Below are 20,931 nucleotides of genomic sequence, written 5' to 3' on the forward strand. Positions count from 1 at the left end.
TTTTCTATTCTATATTTTTCTATTTCTATATCTCACAAAGCAGCACAGTCTGCTTTGGATTCTCTCTCTCTCAAATAATTTTTTTAAAGATTAAGCTAAAGGTCATTAGTTTGATTTGGAGAATGATGAATACATCAAAGTCATAAAGATGTTCCTGCTAAAAGTCTTAAGTATCCCATTTTTAATAACAGATTGGTGGGGTGTTTTTCCCGTCAGGAAATTCTATCCTTCCTCGGACAGCCAGCCTGTTAGAGCTTCTCCAGACTCCCAGCTCACCCAGATAATGGAGCAGCACCAGCAAGCCTTAATACAGCTGACCGATGTGCAGCCCAAGGAAGGGGCCCCATCCAACATCACATTTCCACCTCTGTTGTCAAGGGTCGAAAGTGAATCCCAGCTCGGTTCAGAGAGAAGCCAAAGAAACCAAATGGAAATGAGTCGTAGCAATTCCGAAGGCTATCTGCTTCAACTGGAAAAAGGAAGAAAGCATAGGAAAAGGAGTGGCTTCAAGGTAACAGAAGCATTTTAGTGAATAATCTTTTAATTCTCGTTATACAGATGGCCCTTGGTTTTCACTCCCTTACTTCTAGCCTCGGCAACGGATGGTCCTTACTGAGCGGCTGCCACGCTGGGTGGCCCCAAGTCCTGAGGCACTTCCTAGTGTGACCTCCTGCTGTTGCCTGGAATGGGCCTCCTTTGAGCTTCAGCTCAGGGAAGGGTCTCCTTTTGCAAAGAAGCAGAGACCTCCTTTTGGCCCCAGATTAAACACCAGCCCCTCAGAAACGGTCCTCACACCCTGTCTTGACCCCTAGTCAAGGCTGAGCCTCTCAGCACGTTCTCCTATCTGAGGAGACAAAATAGGGCTGAGGGAGGTTGCAAAATCTTTCCAGGAAGACATGAAGGCATACAGAAGGCGTCTTTGTAGGTCCTCTGCGTTTCTCCACTGTTGCAAGCATTAAAATCCCCTCAGGAAAGGTCGCTTGCCTCTCACATGGAATGCTAAGGAGAGAACTGGAAAATGCATTCTGTGTTATAGGGCCCCTTCCAACCAGTGGGAAGCAAAGGGCCTGTGGTGATCTGGGTTCCCCAGGAACAGACCCTGAAATGGAGATTCATGGGCAGGAGGCTGACTGAGCCGTGCCTCCCAAACCAGCCCTGGAAGGGGTGAGGGGGGCAGGGCTGGCTGAGGAAGAGTGTGTTGTGATGCAGGTGCAGCAGAAGCTCTAGGAGTCCACATGGGCTCTGAGTTGGGATGGCTCTTTGAAGGTAAAGGGTGCGGGCTTTAGCTCCACCACATGGAACAGACATTGGCTACAGACGGTCTCCCCAGGGAGAGCCCCAACTTTGGGTACCGCAGCTCCATCTGGCTGAGGGCAGTTCTTAGGGAGGGACCCGACTGGGAGCCATAGCGGACAGCAAGTGGAGGAATGATTATCTCGGTCCCCAGGGACATCCACTGTAATGCGGTTTAGGGAATCAACCGTAGTTCAATTCAACATAGGTGCTGAATTTGTATTAGGAACTGTGCTAGGAGCTGGGATGTAAAGAGAATGAGCCATGACCCTTCCTCATGTAGACACACATGAAAATGGCTTCAAAGTGGAGGAATGATTATCTCGGTCCCCAGGGACATCCACTGTAATGCGGTTTAGGGAATCAACCGTAGTTCAATTCAACATAGGTGCTGAATTTGTATTAGGAACTGTGCTAGGAGCTGGGATGTAACGAGAATGAGCCATGACCCTTCCTCATGTAGACACACATGAAAATGGCTTCACTAGAACGTTGCATTAAAAAAAAAGAGGTATGTGTGGATTGCGCAGAGGAGCAAAAAGGAGTTTGGATTGACAGTCCAACCTAAGGGGTCAAGCAGAGCTTCAGGGGATAATTCTGAGTTGAGATTTAGATGATCAAGAGTTAATAAGAGGGATGTTAGGGTAGCTCACGCTGTTAAGCGGTTAAGCATCTGCCTTCAGCTCAGGTCATGATCCGAGGGTCCTGGGATCGAGTCCCACATCAGGCTCCCTGCTCAGTGGGGAGTCTGCTTCTCGCTCTTTCTGCTGCTCTCCCTGTTTGTGTGATCTCTTTCAGTCTCTGACAAATAAGTAAAACTTTTTAAGAAGTTAATAAGACCAAAAGAGCATTTCAGGCAAAAAGGACCAGCCTGTAGTTTAGTCCCTAGCAAACAGCAGACCATCAAATAAATGTTAGTTTCCTTTTTCTTTTTCTATTAGTAATTTGAATTCATGTCTTACAGAGAAGAGGCAGCAGAAAGTACTCCGATGACCATGTATATCACCAGAAGTCTAAGAGCATGGGAGAGTCAGAAGGGGAATTAAAAAAGAACTTCTAGTCACTGTTGCCCAAACCCTCTTTCCAACTCAGAAAATCCCTCCCTTTCTGCTTTCCTTCAGGAATGTCCCAACCCACCCGTGTCCATTTGCTCAGCCCAGCACCTCCAACTTGCATCTAACAAATGCTCAGAAGTGCTCTTTGTCCATTAAGCTACTCCAGAAGCTAAAATGACTTAGAATCGAGCTGTCCGTATAGGACAGCAGGTAGCTGGGGCACCGGACAGGGGAATCATTATGTGGGTCGTGCCCACTTGCTAGTCACAGCAAATCTTGTGGTTTCCTAGGGATTCGACTTGAATCACATTAAAAGTTTGAGGATTTGTACAGCTAACAGGCCCAAGCACCTTCTCCTTCCCTTCTCCTTCTCCTGGCAGTTCTGATTCCCCTTCTCCTGGCAGTTCTGATGCGACTGGTTTATGAACACTAAGCATTGTCTGTGCTGGTAAATCCAGACGTCAGGAGGGAAGGGGCAGATGCAGCAGAAGGGATGACAAAGCGCATAAAAGTATCTGTTGGGACTGGCCACAAAACAGCTGCTTAAGCAATTCTGGGACAGCTGAGCTACAGGTACTAACTCCTGTGCTTGTTGTCACAGACTGTCTGGGTATTGCTGCTTGGCGGCTTCTAAGAAGAGGTTTATTGAGGTGAAATTTTAGCAACCACAGAGCAATTTTCCTTCACTTGCTGTTCCCCGGTAGCGGAGGCATTGTTTTGTTGCCCTGCTTTTGAGTAACTTTCTCACACTCAGACATCTGAGGAATGTTCTAGAGAAAAACCCGGCAGTGTCCCCCACAGCAGGGTATAGCGCTTCAGAGTTGAAACAAGTCCTCAAGGGACTTTTTTTTAGTCAGGCATGCTTTGCCCCACATTTACAATAGAAGTCACTCCTCTAGCTTGAGAGGTGGGATCAGTTATTGGCAGAAACGTGCCATCAGGAAAGTCTGGTGCCATCCTCTGCCCAGGGGACCATCAACAGAGAACACCAGTTCGGAGGGGCGGGTCTGGGGTTTGAAGTCCTCAGCCCGGGGCCAGGGATGGTGGAGGTCAGCTAGGACAGGTCTCATGCAAAGACTAGCAGTGAACCCCCTCAGGGGTTTGTTGAGAACAGGACTCTATTTTCCTCCTGTGTTTAGAGACGTAACAGGACTATCATTGTTGATTTAATTTGGGGGGAGGGGGAGCATGCTATTGTGACTTTTTAGTCTTGTAACAGCCAAGAAGAACTAAATCAAAGTAAATTCTGAGGATTATTTTACTATAAAAGCCTTTTGAAGAGGCAGAAAGTAGATTAGTGGTTGCCTAGGGCTGGCAGTAGAGGGGGGCCGAGGAGTGGCTGCTAATGGGCACAGGGGTTTCTTTTCAGGGTGATGAAAGTGTTCTAAAATCAGATTGTGGCGATGTTTGCACAACTTGATGAATATACTAAAAAACCATTGAATTGTACAACTTCAAATGGGTGAATTTGGTGATGTGTGAATTCTGTTTCAATAAAGCTGTTAGAAAAGACTTTTGATGGAAAGAGATCAAACGAAATTACAGCACTGAGAGCCAATCAAGATTACTTGAGGCAAACTTAAGTAAATCCAGGATTTTTCATTGCCAGTCACCCAGAACAAACTCCGTTAGGAACCATGTTCTCTCCCCGTTGAGAAAAGGGCGCTTTGCTAGAAAAAAGTAGCTCAGGCTGGAAAGGAGAGAGTAGCATTGGGATACTCATATCTGTCCTTGGGCCACACTGTTTACTTCGTGTCAATATTTCATGTTAGTCCCTTTGTGTTTTCCTATGACAGCCAAGATGTTTATTCTGGTTATGCGAGGGGATAGTAAGAACTGGGACCACAGACCCCGGGCGGGGGCAGCAGGGAGCAATGATTCGTGCTTCACACTGTATCTTTTGTGTCAGTGCAATGATTAAAGTTAATCTGCTTCACTCTAAGTCTGTGATTTCTGGCCACTGATCATTTCTCATCCGTTTTGGACAAATTGGATTTATGACCTGGATATGAGTGAGGCTCTCTCCTTTTTCATTATTGGTTTACTTTGCCAAATAGAAAGTAACTTAGCGATTGCGAAACAGTGGTACTGATGGCATGTCCGAGATAAAGAACCAGATAAAGAACAAATTTGCAATTGCCAAGTAGAAGATACCCAAATTCATTCACCTACTAATCATTAGTGGAGATTTTAAAATGTGATCATACCCAGTGTAATCAAGGTTTGGACAAAAAACGGCATTCTTACACATTGCTAATGGAAGTGCTCATTAAGGACCTTAAGTGTGTTTGTGATTTTGTCTCAATAATTCCACTTCTATTAAGTTTAGATCTCAAAGTAATCATCAGAGTAGCCCACAAACAATGCTAATCCCTAGGACATCTTAAATAACATTTAGAATGTTATGTATAAAAGTCACATTTTTGAAAGATATTTAGGGATAGGGAAATACAGCATAATGCTAAGATACTTAGTGAAAAAAAATCTAATTTGTAGCACTTGGCCATTTTCTGAAAATATGAACAGACAGATGTTAAAGGCAGGAAGTTGTTGGACTGGTTTTGCCAGGTGATTGTTTTCTCTAAGGAGATTTAGGGTTTTGAAATCCTTTCATGAGCAATTTTTTTTCTCTATAATATTTCAGTGATTTTAGCCCAACAACCTCTTTAAAAAAAAAAAAAAAAGAGCCTCTCTCATCTTTTACAATTAGATATACTCTAAGACTTTTGACTATACATTTTGAACATTCTAATCAGGGAGATTCTATTTGCAGGACTCAAACCTTGCGGCATAGAAATGTTGCCTAAAAGATACAGGATTCTGGCTCTCTGAAGTACTGAAATTTTTTCAATACTGCTTTTGGCTCCAAGCACCTTCAAAATTATGAGCTCATTCTTCTCACCTGCAGTTAATCCACAAGTAGATGGTAACTAGTACTGGGGGTCCACAGCTCAAAACATCAGAACCAATATTTGTATGGCTCTCTCATGTCTTTCCTGACACCAGATTGCTGCTACAGCTCCAGCTATCATATCTACATGCAAGGCAAGGAAAAGGAAAGGAAGGGGCTGCACCAGCCTGAATGAAAGCTAAGCCAACTTGCATTTACGCCTCATGGGCCAGACCTCAGTGCTGCAGATCTGGGGAAAGGAGTACCTGTCTCCAAGCCTCTATGGTGGGGTGGGACAAGGGAGAAACCAGCTGGTAGGAGCTATGGGTAGTCAGCCAATAGGCCAGTGGGAGTAGAACAAATTCTTGTAACCACTGATACATTGATATAAGATTACTTACACCCTTCAAATTACCCAAAAATCACATTAACTAAATGGCATTTCTCAGATCGTACCTAGACTTTTTTTTTTTTTTTTAAGATTTGTTTGAAAGACAGAAAATGTGCATGCACAAGCAGGGGAAGAGGCGGGGAGAGGGCAAAAGAGACAGACTCCACACTGAGTGTGGAGCCTGATGTGGGGCTTGATCTCGCAAACCTGAATGGAAATCAAGAGTCAGAGACTCAACTGATTGAGTGGCCCAGGTGCCCCAGTTCTTGCTTGGACTCTTAACCCTTAAAAATTTATAACCTTTTCCTAATCGGAGAGGGAGACAAACCGTAAGAGACAGAGGGTTGCTAGAGGGGAGGTGGGGGGCGGGGGGGGGGGTAACTGGGTGATGGGCATTAAGGAGGGCATGTAGCAGTAATGAGCACTGGGTGTTACAAACAACTGATGGATCACTGAACTCAACCTCCGAAACTAGTAATATACTTTAATTGAATTTAAGTTTAAAAAAATGTTACGGTCTTTTGAATGTTAGGACATGATGAGAGCACTCGCCTTTCGAAGCAATGCTTACCTGATTTAGACTGCCTCTTGCCAGGAAATTCTTTGGTTTCGTGAACCGTACAAGAACAGATAGATTAGTAATGACAGTAAAAGTAAAAGCAGTAAAGTGGTAAATGGCTATGTCGTTTAGAACGTTAATAATGAAACACCTCTTTATTCACTTGGAAATTTTTATTTATAATTTTCAGAATTCCAATTTTCTTGTTGTTGTAGAAGTTGGAAAAGTCAAAACATGTTACTTGACCAGCCACAAATTACCCAAGACGCTATAATCAATAGCTACCATTAGAGCGAAAGAGTTGTCAGGGAATGTGCCACCTCCCAACCGTCCACACGGGCTTCCATCCTTTCCTTATGTGGCGATGACAGCATGGCGGGTGCCGGGGGGGGGGGGCGCACGATTCCTTAAAAGAAACTGTCTCTTTGTATTTATAGAGCTCCAAGCTGAAAGGTTATCAGAAAACAGACGGGAAGCTTGGAGGCCTTGGACCTGACCTTGAGTCTATCAGAGACAAAGTGAGTGAGATGTACATACAGCATTCTGTAGGCTTGGATATGCCCACCTGTGTATTAGCAGAACAGTACAGAAATGTCTCCCACCCACCCCCACACCAAGTCCTGATCCAAATGTCTCCCTCTGAATAGAGGCCCTTCTGAAATAGCATTAGTAATAGAGACCCAGATACTCCTTTTACTGTAAGATAAAATTACCTAGCCAATGTTGTTTTATGTATCCACCTTTTAGTTCATCTTGAAGGCCTGCACAGAAAAGGGGGCCACGTGCACATGAAAAGAGATGTGTGTGTTATATGGTCGTTGGTCTTTCCCAATAGAGTGATCTTGGTAATTTTGAAGAGTGGCTACAGAGAAGACACTTAGGATAAGAGTTTCCCAACCCCTGAAAAGTGCATCCACTTTATTTCCTTTCCTCTAGTGAAAGAAGATCTTCATTTAATGTGTTTTAACTACAGTTGCACTCAAGGCATAAAAAGAGTATAGTTCAAAGTTGGAAGCCAAAATGAAAATAAATTGGGTAAATGCAACAAAGAAGGAGCTGAATGTGATTTAGATCCTGTTAAGGGAACACTGGGTGTGCTTCGGCAATGATGTCCCCCATCAGAGACACACTGTTTTTAGGAGAAACATTAACTGTCTCACTGCTGTTGCCTCAAGCGTGGTAATCCCATTTCCTCACTACCACTAATACAATATGGCCAGCTCACTAAAAGGAGTGCCTCTTTTAAAGAGAGAACAGAGAGATCTAGAAGGACCTGTGTACTGTTGTAACATGGTTTGTCTGAACAGATGCAGAAATTAATCCAAAAAAAGGAATATGCAAAGCAAGTTAAGGAGTATAACATGAAGACATTATCCATTCTGTCAAAACCACAAACAGCGAAAACTGAATGTCAGTCGGCCATCCCTCGGCAGAAGGTAAGAAATCCCCACCATGGCAGTTAGCCTCTCAATTAGAATGAAAAGGAAACCTTTGTCACCGCTTGACAAATTCCCCATGTTTTCTGAACCCAGGAGGGGTCTAAGCTACTGCCCTTCCTGTTTCCCAACCCCTGAAAAGTGCTACCCATCATTCAGAGACATTGATACACAAAGAACATGACCACAAATGACTCTGTAAGGTTAGCCTGAAGTTCATCGTGGTCTTAGTCCTCCATGTGTTTTCTTCTTGTATTTCAAATCCGACACATAAAAATGAATAGTAAGGCCAGCAGACAGAAGAGATACTCAACATCACTAATCATCAGGGAAATGCAAATCAAAACCACAGTGAGATCACCTTACACCTGATCAAATGTTTAGAATTAAAAAGACAGGAAATAAGTGTTGGTGAGGACATGGAGGAAAGAAAGAACCCTCGTGCACTGTTGGTGGGGATGTGAATGGGTGCAGCCACACTGGAAAACAGTATGGAGGTCCCCCAAAAGTCAAGAATAGAATTACCAAAGGATCCAATAACTCCACTACTAATTATTTACCCAAACAATACAAAATACTAATTTGAAAAGATATATGCACACACGTTTATTGTAGCATGATTTATGATAGCCAAGATATGGAGGCAACCCAAGTATCCATCTCTAGAAGAATGGAGAAGATGTGGTGTGTGTACACACACACACCCACACACACACACAGAAGCTTATCACACAACCTTAAAAAGAGGAAATGGTGCCATGTGTGGCAACATGGATGGACCTAGAGGATATTACGTTAAATGAAATAAGTCAGAACAGAGAAAGACAAATACCACACAATTTCACTCATATGTGGAATCTGAAAACCAAAATGAACAAAACAAGCAGAATCCGACCTATAAACACAGAGAACAAATTGATGGTGGCCAGAGGGGAGGTGATGAGGCAATGGGCAAAACATATGAAGGGGAGAGAGAGGTAACAGGCTTCCAGTGATGGAATGAGTAAATCATGGGCATGAATGGTATAGCCCAGGGAATATGGTCAGTGATACTGTGATAACGTTGTATGGTGACAAATGGTAGCTACATTTGTGGTGAGCACAGTGTGACACGGAAGCTGAATCACTAAGTTGTACACCTGAAGCCAAAGTAACATGTGTGTCAACTATACTCAAAACATTTTAAATTGAATAGCAAGGCGATTTCTTAGAAGAATCTAGCAATCCTGATAAATCCTATCAATTTCCTTCTCTACCATTACATTTTAAAGAATTAGTGTCTTCTTGCCATTTATGGGTACGTATGTCAAAGAAAAGTCCTTTGTTGTTTCTTTAAAGTTCATTCCCCTACATTTTTCCCAAGGGACTGTAATATATAGATCCCTCTAGCCATGAAAAATGATTTCATAAAATACAGAATGTTCTCCCTCTCAGAGGTCATCCAACTCTAAGTCAGGATGTGAATGAAGTACTTTCAGCGGAGACACGGAGCCTCACAGTGCAAAGTCTCCATCTCAGTCCCAGGAAGAACATGGGACCCTTTGCATGAGGGACAAGTGACCCTTTGGTGCTTTTAGGAATTTGTACTTCATGTTCTCTCACACAGACCATCCTATTTTCTATTTATTGCCTTTCTCGCTGGGACCTTGAAGACCTCAGTCCACTTGATTGAGTTTCCATGGTGCCACTTTCTCTATTTTCCCCAAGCCATTATCTTTTTCCATGAAGAGATTCAAGACAACAAATCTGTAATGAGAAATTCCTACAGAAGTCACCTCTACACACACTGAGAAGTTTGGACATGTTTTTCCCTTCCAGAACCTGAATATACTACTCTTGCTTCAGCTATCAAGAAACTTACTAAAATATAAAATGGATATCAAGACAGATTTAGAAATCATATGTAGTGATCTCATCTTTATTGTAGTGCCTTTTGGAACTGACATCACTGAAGGAAAAAAAAAAAAAAAGACTTTTTCCGGTCTCCAGGCTTTTATGGATATACTAAAGAGTAATTTCCAACCTCTAATAAATAGTTGCTAGAGTTCCAAAAGCCTGGGAATAAGAAGAGTTGATGGAAACTCAATTTTGTCAACTACAGTGACGTCTTTGGTCTCAAGCTGTAGCAAGTCCACTCTGAATGGAAAGGTCTGTTAATATCTCCTTAACAGAGGCTTGGTTTTAATAAGACCACTAGAAGCTAAATAGAGCCCACACATGAGAAATGTATTTTCAAACACTTGAATAAAACCTCGTTTTAGAAAAAAAAAAAAAAAAAAAACACCCGAAGGCACAGCTCGGTTTCATTTTCTAGCTCTTGTCCATTGCATACTCATGTGGCTAACTTACTTTGTTGAAACTGTGCGTTAGAGAGCAGGACTCGCATTTCCCATCCGCTCTCCCTTCCCATCTGCTCTCCCTTCCCATCCACATCTTCTCACCTTATGGTAGCAATGTGTCTCTTCGTTCTGCCAGTGAACATGTCCTAAGACTTGATTTCATTTAAGGAATGCAGGGCTCACTATCCATTTCACATAAAATGTTCTCTTTACGCTTTTAGGCTCTGGAATACGCCAAGACCATCCCCAAACCCAAACCTTCAAACCTGATGGACAACGTATCCAAAGAAAAGAAAAATCCCACGTACACTCGAAAAGACGACACTCTGCCTGAAATCTCACTGCTGGAGAGACTGCAGAACAGACACGAGAGGGAAAAACAGGCTGTGGCGGCTTTCAAAGTCCTTCACATTGTTTAGACAACACATTTGTCGGAGACCAAAAATGCCCGGGGACTGGACTTGGAGAAAAAACTCCAACCACCTCTCTGTGTAGAGAGTGGACCTTCTGTCCTCCAGCTGCAGTCCACGTTTGCTTTGTACAGGATTTAAAACATGAGGCCTTATTAACTTTACAGAGCTGTGTTTTACTTTCTAGGAAGATTATTATTTTTTAGCTTTTTTAGTTTCATAGCGGATCTTTTAATTTCTCACAATATCTCTACCCTTCCTTGTAAAATGAAACCTTGAAGTGACCCAGCAAAAAATGTATCTAACTTCTGCTTCTCTCTTAACTTCCCGATAAGGAAAGAAAAAAGTATAGAAACATTTCAGTTTTGAATAAAATGAATGTAAATTGGACTAACTGCCAGGACATTGGGAGATAGTTTCCCAAATAGTTCTAAAGTCTCTAAATTAAAAAAAACAAAAACAAAATAAAATACCCCAATGTCCTAACAGAGCATCGTGACATAAATTAGAAACCCAACAAGTCCATAAACATCCATTCCAACAACTCTGAGCGATATATTTTCTCAAAGTTACTTGCTCCAAGTGTGTGAATATGCCAGGCATCTTGCCATCAAAACATCTTAAAATGTTACATCTGTGCTTACCTAACGTACGTGTGTGTGTGTGTGTGTGTGTGTGTGTAAGAGAAAGCATTCCACATTCTACTGCTGAGTGTCACTATTAATAAATATTATCTACTTTTGTCTTTTGAAACTGAATACACATTATCAGGTGATAAAGGAATAAAGATTATCAGGTCTTAAAATAAATATGGAAGAATTCAATTTTTTCTTACTTGCTCGTATTCGATGGGCATTGGATTCTTTGACAGCCATATCCAGAAATGGGCAATTTTAACACTAATTTAGGGGAAAAACTCTTTATCTATACAGGTGGCATAAGAAAGAGCTTTGGAGAGTTATTCCTTTATTATAAACATTTTACATAAACCATGATGTGGTATATAAAAGCTACCTGTACGTGATTTTTTCTTAAAACTGAAGGCAATTAGAATTGAAAGTCTGGAAAAATTAAACATATATGAAGATAAATAATAAGCTGACAAATCATGTTTTGGTGGTAAGTTGAAAATCATATATGAAGCATTAGGTGGGAAAAATCATATCTCAAATGACTCCTAAGATATTTGTAAAAGAAGAGGACCCTTCATGGTACATGGTGAAGACTTTTCTAGAAGCTTAAGAATTAATTTCTTTTTTCAAATGGCCTTAAATTTAAACTTAACTCTGGAAGATTAAATAATCCATATAGAGACATTTCCAAATTTAAAGGGACAGAGCAACTTTTTAAAATATTCCACTTCTATTAGAATATTTTAAAAGTATTTTAGGGGCACCTGGGTGGCTCAGTGGGTTAAGCTTCTGCCTTTGGCTCAGGTCATGATCTCAGGGTCCTGGGATCAAGCCCTGCATTGGCCTCTCTGCTCAGCAGGGAACCTGTTTCCCCCTCTCTCTCTGCCTGCCTCTCTGCCTACTTGTGATCTCTCTCTCTCTCTCTCTCTGTGTTAAATAAACAAACGAAATCTTTAAACAACAAAAAAGGTATTTTTAAAAGAGCTTAGAATGGGCTTATCTTATTCACATACTAATTTTTCAGAAGAGGAAATGGAGATTAGGTTAGGATAAATGACTCTTGACATAGGTCAGTCCTACTGATAAACAGCAGACGGAGTACGGTCTAAACTTCAGCCAATACCAAGGACAGTGCTATTTGATTATTTCTAGGAAGGGGTTGTTCTTGTTTTCTGTGTGGGCAAGGAGCATATAATTATTATGAACTTCAGTTTTGGACATGAACTCCCACTGTTTCATTTCTAGAAATACTTATTACATACCTGATCATATTTTAACACATACAATCTAGCAACTTCATAACTATGTTGTTAAAGTTGAGACACATAAATTAACTCAGATGTTGACTCATAAGAAACACTATTTTATTTTTGAACATTTAAAACCCTCCTCCAACCATTTCTCTGGTAGCTAAGCACTGTTAAATCCTTCAATCCCTTCACTCACTATGGAGAATCACACTTAGCTGAAGCAGGTGGCACAATTCAGTCTACATCAAACATTTCACAGAATCCAAACATTTCACAGAATCTTTACTTCGAAGGCAAGTCTATACCTCCAGCATGTAAGCCCTAGGACATCACAATTCTTTGTACACAAATATTGAAAGTGATGAGTGGCATCTAAAAGGGCATTTCCTACAGAAATAGAACATGTTTGCTAGAAGCTGAGGGTTGAGATCAAAGAATGAACCAAGGGGCACCTGGGTGGCTCAGTGGGTTAAGCCTCTGCCTTCAGCTCAGGTCATGATCTCAGGGTCCTGGGGATCTAGCCCCACATCGGGCTCTCTGCTCAGCAGGGAGCCTGCTTCCCCTCTCTCTCTCTCTCTCTCTCTCTGCCTACTTGTGATCTCTGTCAAGTAAATAAATAAAATCTTAAAAAAAAAAAAAAGAAGAATGAACCAAAACAGGCCATTGTCTGAGCCCACCTGGTACGATCTAGCAGATCACTAAGCCATCATGATACTAAGCGTAAGATTCTGCAGAAACAGTGAACGACACATACTTCTTTGCTTCTCCTTGAAATTAAGGCAACAACACTGATCTTCTGCAGACCCAAGTGGATCAATGATCAATTTTTACAGAACTTCTGCTTCAGATATTAAGAAGTAAAAACAATCTGCCTATTAGAAAGCAAGGACTTTAAACTCGAGTGACAGAATAAGGGTGGGCTTGTATTTGACCAGATGTTATATATGCCCACTGAAAGACACACAGCTTAATCTGCCTAATCTCTATGAAATGGTGTAAATAAAGGACCTTTAAACCACATATTCTCTCTTATTATAGACTCCTCTTCATGGTGTTTTTCCATCTTGAATTTATAAGGACAGCATCCTGTTAGGAGGAAGCTTTGTTCCAAGTAGCTGAATTTCATGACAGCTGTCTTCATGATATTGTTTTGTATATTAAGGAGTCTCTTGGGAGTTATCTAGAAACCAGCCCAAGAAAAGACAATATTGAGGAACAAAATAAAAGGTAAGTCTAGCAAAACACCAATGCCTAATGGTTCCAATTGGGGCCCTATTATTGGTTAATGAATCATTGTTAAAACCTCCCAGCAAGCATGAGTGTGCAGTCTAGTCTATAGTGAGAAAATGACTCTCCATCCCAACAGTTATTAGCTGGGAGTTGTTTGAAAACACATCCAGTAATTATTACAACACTGGAGCTAATTGAGAACTTTGAGTTGATAGCAAATGGTCTACAATAGCAAACTTGGGGGGGGGGGGGTCTTTTTTAATCCTATTGACAAACAGCACACATTATCAATAGAATTTGGGTCATAGTCTGAAGATCTCAGGACACATTTTGCTAATTATCTCCAAAATATTCTTGAAAATATAGATTACTATCATATTCAAAGTAGTGCTTGAAAATTTAAAATTCTTACAGAAAAAAAAAATCAGTTACTCATCTAAATATGCCTTTTTAAGATTAACTTTATTAGAGCAAGAATAAATCCTGATGAATAATACACATTTCATCCAGCTTTCAAGTATTCATCGGATGATAACAGGACTTCTCTTCCCTAACTCTAAGTGTGCTTTCATAATTTCTATTCCTAAGGTAAAGAGACAAAAAGATACACAAATACTCCATTTGCCTCTAGTTGTTTTCCCAGTAAGGCAAGGGTTTCAAACAACACAAATAAAACTGTTAATTATTGTGGATTTTGTTTATCCAGAGTGTCTCACTCCCCTTTTATCCCTGACTCTAAGGAGCTGTCTATATTGTCAGATGAAATCTGTATATGATAAAGGTAATATAAAAGAGAAATATGAATTATAATAATTTTGTGTAGATATTCCACTCTTAAAAATAGACTAAAGCAGGAATCCAGAGTAGCTAAAATCTAATATTCAAAATCAAATTAAAAAAAAAAATTTTGTGCCCTTGGGGTGCCTGATTGGCTCAGTCAGTAGAACATGCAACTCTTGATCTCGAGGTCATGAGTTCAAGCCCCACATTAGGCCTACAGCTTACTTAATACAGATCCAAAACAGTCCCCTCACCCCACTGCCTCCAGGCTAAGTACAATATTTGTTCCTCCTGCTCCTCTTTGTTGAGCAAAACCATACAGCTTTTCACAAAGGTACTAAGAAAACATATCTCCATTTTCTAGCCAAATATCTGGTCAATGGAAAGCAAAAGGTTTTGGGTGACAAAGTTTTTTATTCATTGATTAATTTTATTCCCTCATCTTAAAAATTCCATTCTTCATCTTTGGTTACTAAGTTTCAGTTCAGTGAAATAACCGGAATGTTGGGGCCTTCCCAAAATGTTGTGGAAACAGCACATTTCAAGATGAAGATGCAAAGTAAATAGACTTTTCAGTTCTCTCTACCCCTCAATACAGGGAAGGCTCTTTGGGTAATATAAACGGAGGAAAAAAAGAATTTGGTGGGCAGGACTAATCTCCCTTGCTGCCTCTCCACTGCCTTTTCATTTTCCCTGGCAAACCTGAGCAATGTAAGTAATTAATTTTCAATAAACTGAGAAAACGGTCTTCCATCCTTAAATAACTCTAATAGGTTGAGAGGATTACAATGATATGAACATTTCAGACAAATATATTTAGTGAAGACCTGGAGATATGGGATGATTTCATAAATATTCTTTACTGAGTTGACAGCTCGTCCCTGAGACCAGCCCCAATGCTGGGACTGCTAGACCGGTTTCTCAAGGTCCCATGCTTTAGCAAAAGATATTTAAATAGTAGATATCCGTATGATGCCAATTAAACAGTGGGGAAAATAATCTTCAGATATTTAAAATTCTAAAAGTGTGATCAGTTATTCCTTCAGAAGCTGTCTACATAGACGGAACTAGATAACAGAATATCCATATATAAATGGATATATATATTCAATAATATTTATATTCTTGAATAAAATCAATAGAGCTCTCTCTGCAGAGAATATAGCTAAATAATTTGGGCTCCAAACATACTCTCTCCTCTGTGACAAATAGGTCTCCCGAATTAATTTTACACTTTCCTTTTTCACCATCTGGACAACTACCACAGTCACTGCTATGAAGCCTGGGGGACCTCACCTCATATTTCCAACCCATCACCTGGCAGGGAGGTCTCTCCCATTACCCTGCTTCCACACAATGGGGACACTGAAGCAGTGCTGATGAGGTCCCCAAATTTGTTGTCTCTACTTAAAATTGATAATCTCCAATCACACAAACCTCAAGCACCTATTTTTAATGAATCCTTCAGATGAATATCAAAGAACTATTTAGCCATGTCTAATATTTTAATTAGATTATATTCTCAATTTAACCCATTAAACCTCCTTTGATGATCCTGATATTTAGTGTTTAGCCTCAGATGCACGAGGTAATGAATACCGGACCTTTTGATTTAATGAGAATTTCAGCTCTTCCAGCCTGCGCCTCTTTGTGTACCTTTTATTTTGCTGGCTATAGAATTCAGTTAATTGAAGGAGTCTCTTACCATCACACATTAAGGAGGATAAATTAGCATCCCCATTCTGATTGGAAAATGCAAGCAGACAGTTTTGCTTTGATCTGAGGATTGAACCGAGGAAGGCAGCAGTCCTCTGAAAATGAGCTGATGGCCTTGTTATCAGGGCAAAATGCAGATGCGTCCATGTGTCACAAAACACTTAATGTCTTAATTGATCACCTTCCAACTCTCCCTGTCCTGTTTGCCTCATTCTCTTTGGGGGTGTGTGTGTGGGTGTGTGTCTTGCTGTCTGTTTATCCTGGTCTCTCAACTCAGAGAATTAGGGACCTAGGTTTTCAATCAATCTTAGACAAGGAAAATGAAACAATAAATTCCCTCACCTTGAAATTTCTAAGAATATCCTGTAAAACTATTTGGACCTCTCACAGACCAAGATTCTTAAGGACTAACTTTAACTTCCGATGCCCTCAGACTGGTAGAGCCCATGCCACTGGTACTGCATCACTGAATAGGAGACAAGAAGGAAGGACTACTACACATTTTGGCAAGGAAGTCAGCCTTTCAATCTGTTCTAAAGATAATGCAATTCGGGGCACCTGGATGGCTCAGTGGGTTAAAGCCTCTGCCTTCAGCTCAGGTCATGATCCCAGTCGTGGGATCAACCCGCATCCATCTGGGCTCTCGGCTCAGCGGGGAGCCTGCTTCCCCCTCTCTCTCTCTCTGCCTGCCTCTCTGCCTACTTATGATCTCTCTGTCAAAAAAAAAAAAAAAAAATGCAATTCTCCTGAATCTCAACAAATGCAGTTGCATAAAAGGAAGACCAAGGTAAGAGATCAACACCTCCATCACTCACTGTAAAGGCCAGAATTAAATAACATTAAATTCAGATTATGAGACTTGTGGGTAAATATGTTAGACTAAACACATGAACATACGTACACCGACTTCACTCCCTTGGCAAGCCCACACTAAAAGGGTTTTTAGTAAAGGTTTTTAGAAGACAAAAACATAAGAACAGGAGAATGATAATAAAAGTAGGAAAACAGATAAAAGTTGAAAAATTCTAACCTAGCGAACGGGAAACCCAAGCATCAATCTGATTTACATTCCAGAATATCCAAAATGCTCAGGAATGGATGATGTCAATTACCTTTAAAAGTAGGGATGTAAGGGATTGAGGGGGGCTAGATGGACAATTGCCCCTTTGCTACCCTCCAAAAGATTGCTCTCCCCTCTGCAGAGGGTAAAGCAGTCGCTCTTGAGTAAGAGGCAAGTGGCTCTGTTGGGAGGCACAATACAGAAAGCAAAGTGAACAGTGAATGTGTGTGTTCTAAACTCAGAGACCTCTGGTTTGCCACATGGCTTCCAAAACATTGGGAACATCTCATCCTACAAGCAGGAGTTTGAAAAAATCCTTCTCTGGAAAATCTGACCAGTCTAAAATAAAAGCCTTGAAAATTCTGACTTTAGAGGTTCTCTAACGGAAGAACTCAACCACATTATCACAGGGGGAAAGCTTACAGTCTAAAGTATCCCCACACACACACCATGTATCACAGTTTCCTATTAGCCTTTTCTCACAAACATGAGCAAACAACAGGGGATATCTACATATCTGAAGAGGTCACTGGGGAAACCCACTAGAAAGGAGGAGTAGGACTTAAAAGAGATCTTGGAAGTTAGAAATAGGATAGCAGAAATTTAAAAAGTTAAAAGGTTGGAACACTGAGGAACTTTCCCAGGAAGTAGAGCAAAAAAGATAAAAGGAGAGAAAATGGAAGAGAAAAAGAATTTAGAGGATAAATCTAGGAGGGAAGGGGCGCCTGGGTGGCTCAGTGGGTTAAGCCTCTGCCTTCGGCTCAGGTCATGATCCCAGGGTTCTGGGATTGAGCCCCGGGTCCGAGCCTGCTTCCCTTCCTCTCTGCCTGCCTCTCTGCCTACTTGTGATCTCTATCAAATAATAAAATCTTCCCAAAAAATTTTAAAAAAAATCTAGGAGGGGAAAAAAATCCAAATAGGAGTTCCATAAAGAACATAAAGAATAGAAATCCCTGAAGAATTAATTCAAGAAAACTTTCCATAACTGAAAAGACTTTTCAGACTGACAGAGCCTACTGAGTATCCAGAATAATGGAAGCTAAGAGACCAAGGAACATAGCTGTAAAATTTCAGACCGTTGGTTACAAAGAGAGCATCCTACAAGCTTCCAAAAAGGAAAACAAATGAATAAATTAAACAGGATACACAAAGAATCAAGAATCAAAATGGCTTTAGGCCCTCACATCAGCAATACTGGAAGCCAATGAAAATAAATCAAAAGAGGTTTTTTAAATTTTTCAGAAGTATTCCAAAATAATTTCCAACTTAGAACTCTACACTTAGCCAAGATACTAATAAAGCAAGTGACTAGAATAAAAAGATCTTTTAGAGAAGGATGAAGCCTAAAACATTTACTTTTCACACACCAATCTGGAACTACAGGAGGCTGTGTTCCCCCAAAATGAGAGGGTAAAGCAAGAAAAAGGAAAATATAGGAAACAAAAGTAAATTGAAAGGAATCCCAGGGGGCACCTGGGTGGCTCAGTGGATTAAGCCTCTGCCTTCAGCTCAGGTCATGATCTCGGGGTCCTGGTATGGAGACCCACACCCGGCTCTCTGCTCAGTGGGGAGCCTGCTTCCCACCCCCCCCATGCTTACTTGTGATCTCTGTCAAATAAAGAAAATCTTTTAAAATTTTAAACAAGAAAAAAGAAAGGAATCCCAGGATGAAGGGGAAGAGAGATACAGCAACACAAAATCCAGAGGGCAGCAGACCAGAGGTTTGGGAGCGATTTGTTCAGGGAAAATGAAACCTTAACAAGAGTATCTTGGGAGTTGGCTATAGAGAAATGGTGAAGAGTCTGGAGTTACATTGGTCACAAGTACATTCAAAATTAAGAAGGCAAATATTAATTCCCGGGGGGGGCGGGGAAGAACTAAGTCTTGCAGGGAAAAGTAATCTGAGTTGATTACCTGGCTGAGCGGAGAGTCAGACATGCATACCATAATAACGGTCCAACCAAAACCCTGTCATGGAGGAAGAGATGAAGAGGGTACACCTAGGTGGTGGGAACAGGGAAGAAAGAACTAAATTTTCACCTTTTATAGCAGGAAGTACTAGATAATTCCTAAAACAAAAATACCAAAAACAGCAGTTCAGCAATTATTTAGAAACATGAAGACAAAAAACAAAAAACAAAACAAAACAATCACCCAGTACTGGAAACCAGTTGCCTCTGTAGTAAAGAAAACAGGGAAGGGGCCAGGGGACTGCTTCTTTTTAAAATAATCCTTCTAGAAATGTTCACCTCTATAAACAATGTACATGGGTAAATGATGAAACTCAAGTCTTTAAAATTAAATGGAGAGAACTCGGGAATTAAAATAGATGGGAAAAGAACAGAACAATCATAAAGTTATTAGGGGGTTTTGTCTTTTTGCTTTTAGCTTGTAAATTGTTCATTTGAAACTTAGAATAAAGAGCTACCTTTCTATCCTTATTCCCATTGCTTTCTACAGTTTATTTCCCATCCCACGTCAAGCACTGAAGAAGAATAAGAACTACTTGGCCTTCTTCAACTTCTGGTTGAAATACTGGCAAGTGTACTTAATCACTTTCATCATTGGTAGCCATGGAAGCTAGAGAGAGAATGGAGGTTACAAATATTCAGATAATCCCTATGAATTGTGTTAGTCAATGTTTTTAAATCACCCTTGCTTATTCTTGTTGCAGAGATACATTCCTAAGGTGTGCCTTTAAAAAAAAAAAATTCTTAAAAGCTTCAGAAAAAAAGCTTGTACCTTGGATTTCCCTCCTAGATCCTTTACTGAAAACAGGCAACTCAATCTCTTAATAGGGCTCCCATAGATTTGAATTATATCTTCCTTCCCTACAGAACATTTATGTCTACCAGGAGAACAGAAACCCTGGGGCAGGATGGGGTGAGACAGGAAAGAGGGAGAGAAGGAACATTCTAAATGAAGTATCCTCAATGCAACTACATGGCCCTATATGGCCCTATTTCATCCCAGACTACCACGCCCGCTCTTAGTCCACACAATAGGATAATGACGAAGAGAAAATAAGATGAAGTTATTTTAAAAACTAATTAGAAAGGGACATAATAACCCCTCGTAATGATAGTGATGGAACACAAGACTAAAACCTTTGAGTTACGTGTGTTGTTCCTGCCGTAGTCCTATCAAGTGTGGGATCAAGAACCAACCTGGTATGTTCAGATCTATATTGTAATTCATTATCTTCCTCTAGCATTTTTCACCTAAGATCTCACAGTAGATACTTTTACCTCATATCTCCTCACCATTCTTAAAGGACACTCTCCTCATATTTCTGATACCAAGTAAGAGACATAACATAATCCTGAGCAAAAGGAAGGTTGGAATTTAAGTCTCCAAGTCAAGCCATCTAGCCAGTGGCTAGGATGCCAAATCCAGCTGCAACTACACAATTTTGTGAAGAGAGTAAGAAGAGAAGGCTCACAGAAGTAGAAACAAAATCATGGAGGAAAAGTTATCTGGTGTACACACTTGGAATTCTAGGAGGGAGTAAATAAAATAAAGAAAGGTATCTTTGGGAGTGAGAATTAAAACCAGAAAATACAATGGAGAGAATCTGGACAGAAAACAGAATCATATCAAATTTTTTTTTGTCTCCTATTTATTGGAATGATCACAGATCTCTACAAGTATTAATTTGCAACTCATCAAATTAATCAGTTGTAGGACATTGAGCAAGTCAATCTCTCAGACTCTTAGTGGCCTTGTCTATAAAGATTAGGCAAGATTTTCAGTTTTATTTTTCATCCTACTCAATATGTGAACCTCTTCAAAAACATCCCGGCAAGTAGTTACCCAATTTTGTCTTGAATGAAAAGGGCTAAGGGGCTCAGTACCTCTTTAACAAGAATTAGGATTTCAGATGGTTCTTC

General features: G+C 40.6%; 1 protein-coding gene across 4 annotated transcripts in view; it reads left to right on the forward strand.

Moving 5' to 3' along the window:
* Nucleotides 1-11,009, forward strand: part of JHY (junctional cadherin complex regulator) — a 59,420-nt gene extending 48,411 nt beyond the window's left edge. For 3 of the 4 annotated variants that reach the window (XM_047693365.1, XM_047693366.1, XM_047693368.1), the window contains exons 6-9: nucleotides 217-511; nucleotides 6,626-6,706; nucleotides 7,496-7,624; nucleotides 10,185-11,009. In XM_047693365.1, the coding sequence (XP_047549321.1) occupies nucleotides 217-511; nucleotides 6,626-6,706; nucleotides 7,496-7,624; nucleotides 10,185-10,382 (703 nt within the window). In that variant the 3' untranslated portion in view covers nucleotides 10,383-11,009. The remainder of the gene's footprint in view (nucleotides 1-216; nucleotides 512-6,625; nucleotides 6,707-7,495; nucleotides 7,625-10,184) is intronic. The other variant, XM_047693369.1, reaches the window with a different exon arrangement.
* Nucleotides 11,010-20,931: the final 9,922 nt, after the last annotated feature.

Source organism: Lutra lutra, chromosome 10 (assembly GCF_902655055.1).
Source record: "Lutra lutra chromosome 10, mLutLut1.2, whole genome shotgun sequence".
In the NCBI taxonomy this organism is placed as follows: Eukaryota; Metazoa; Chordata; class Mammalia; order Carnivora; family Mustelidae; genus Lutra; species Lutra lutra.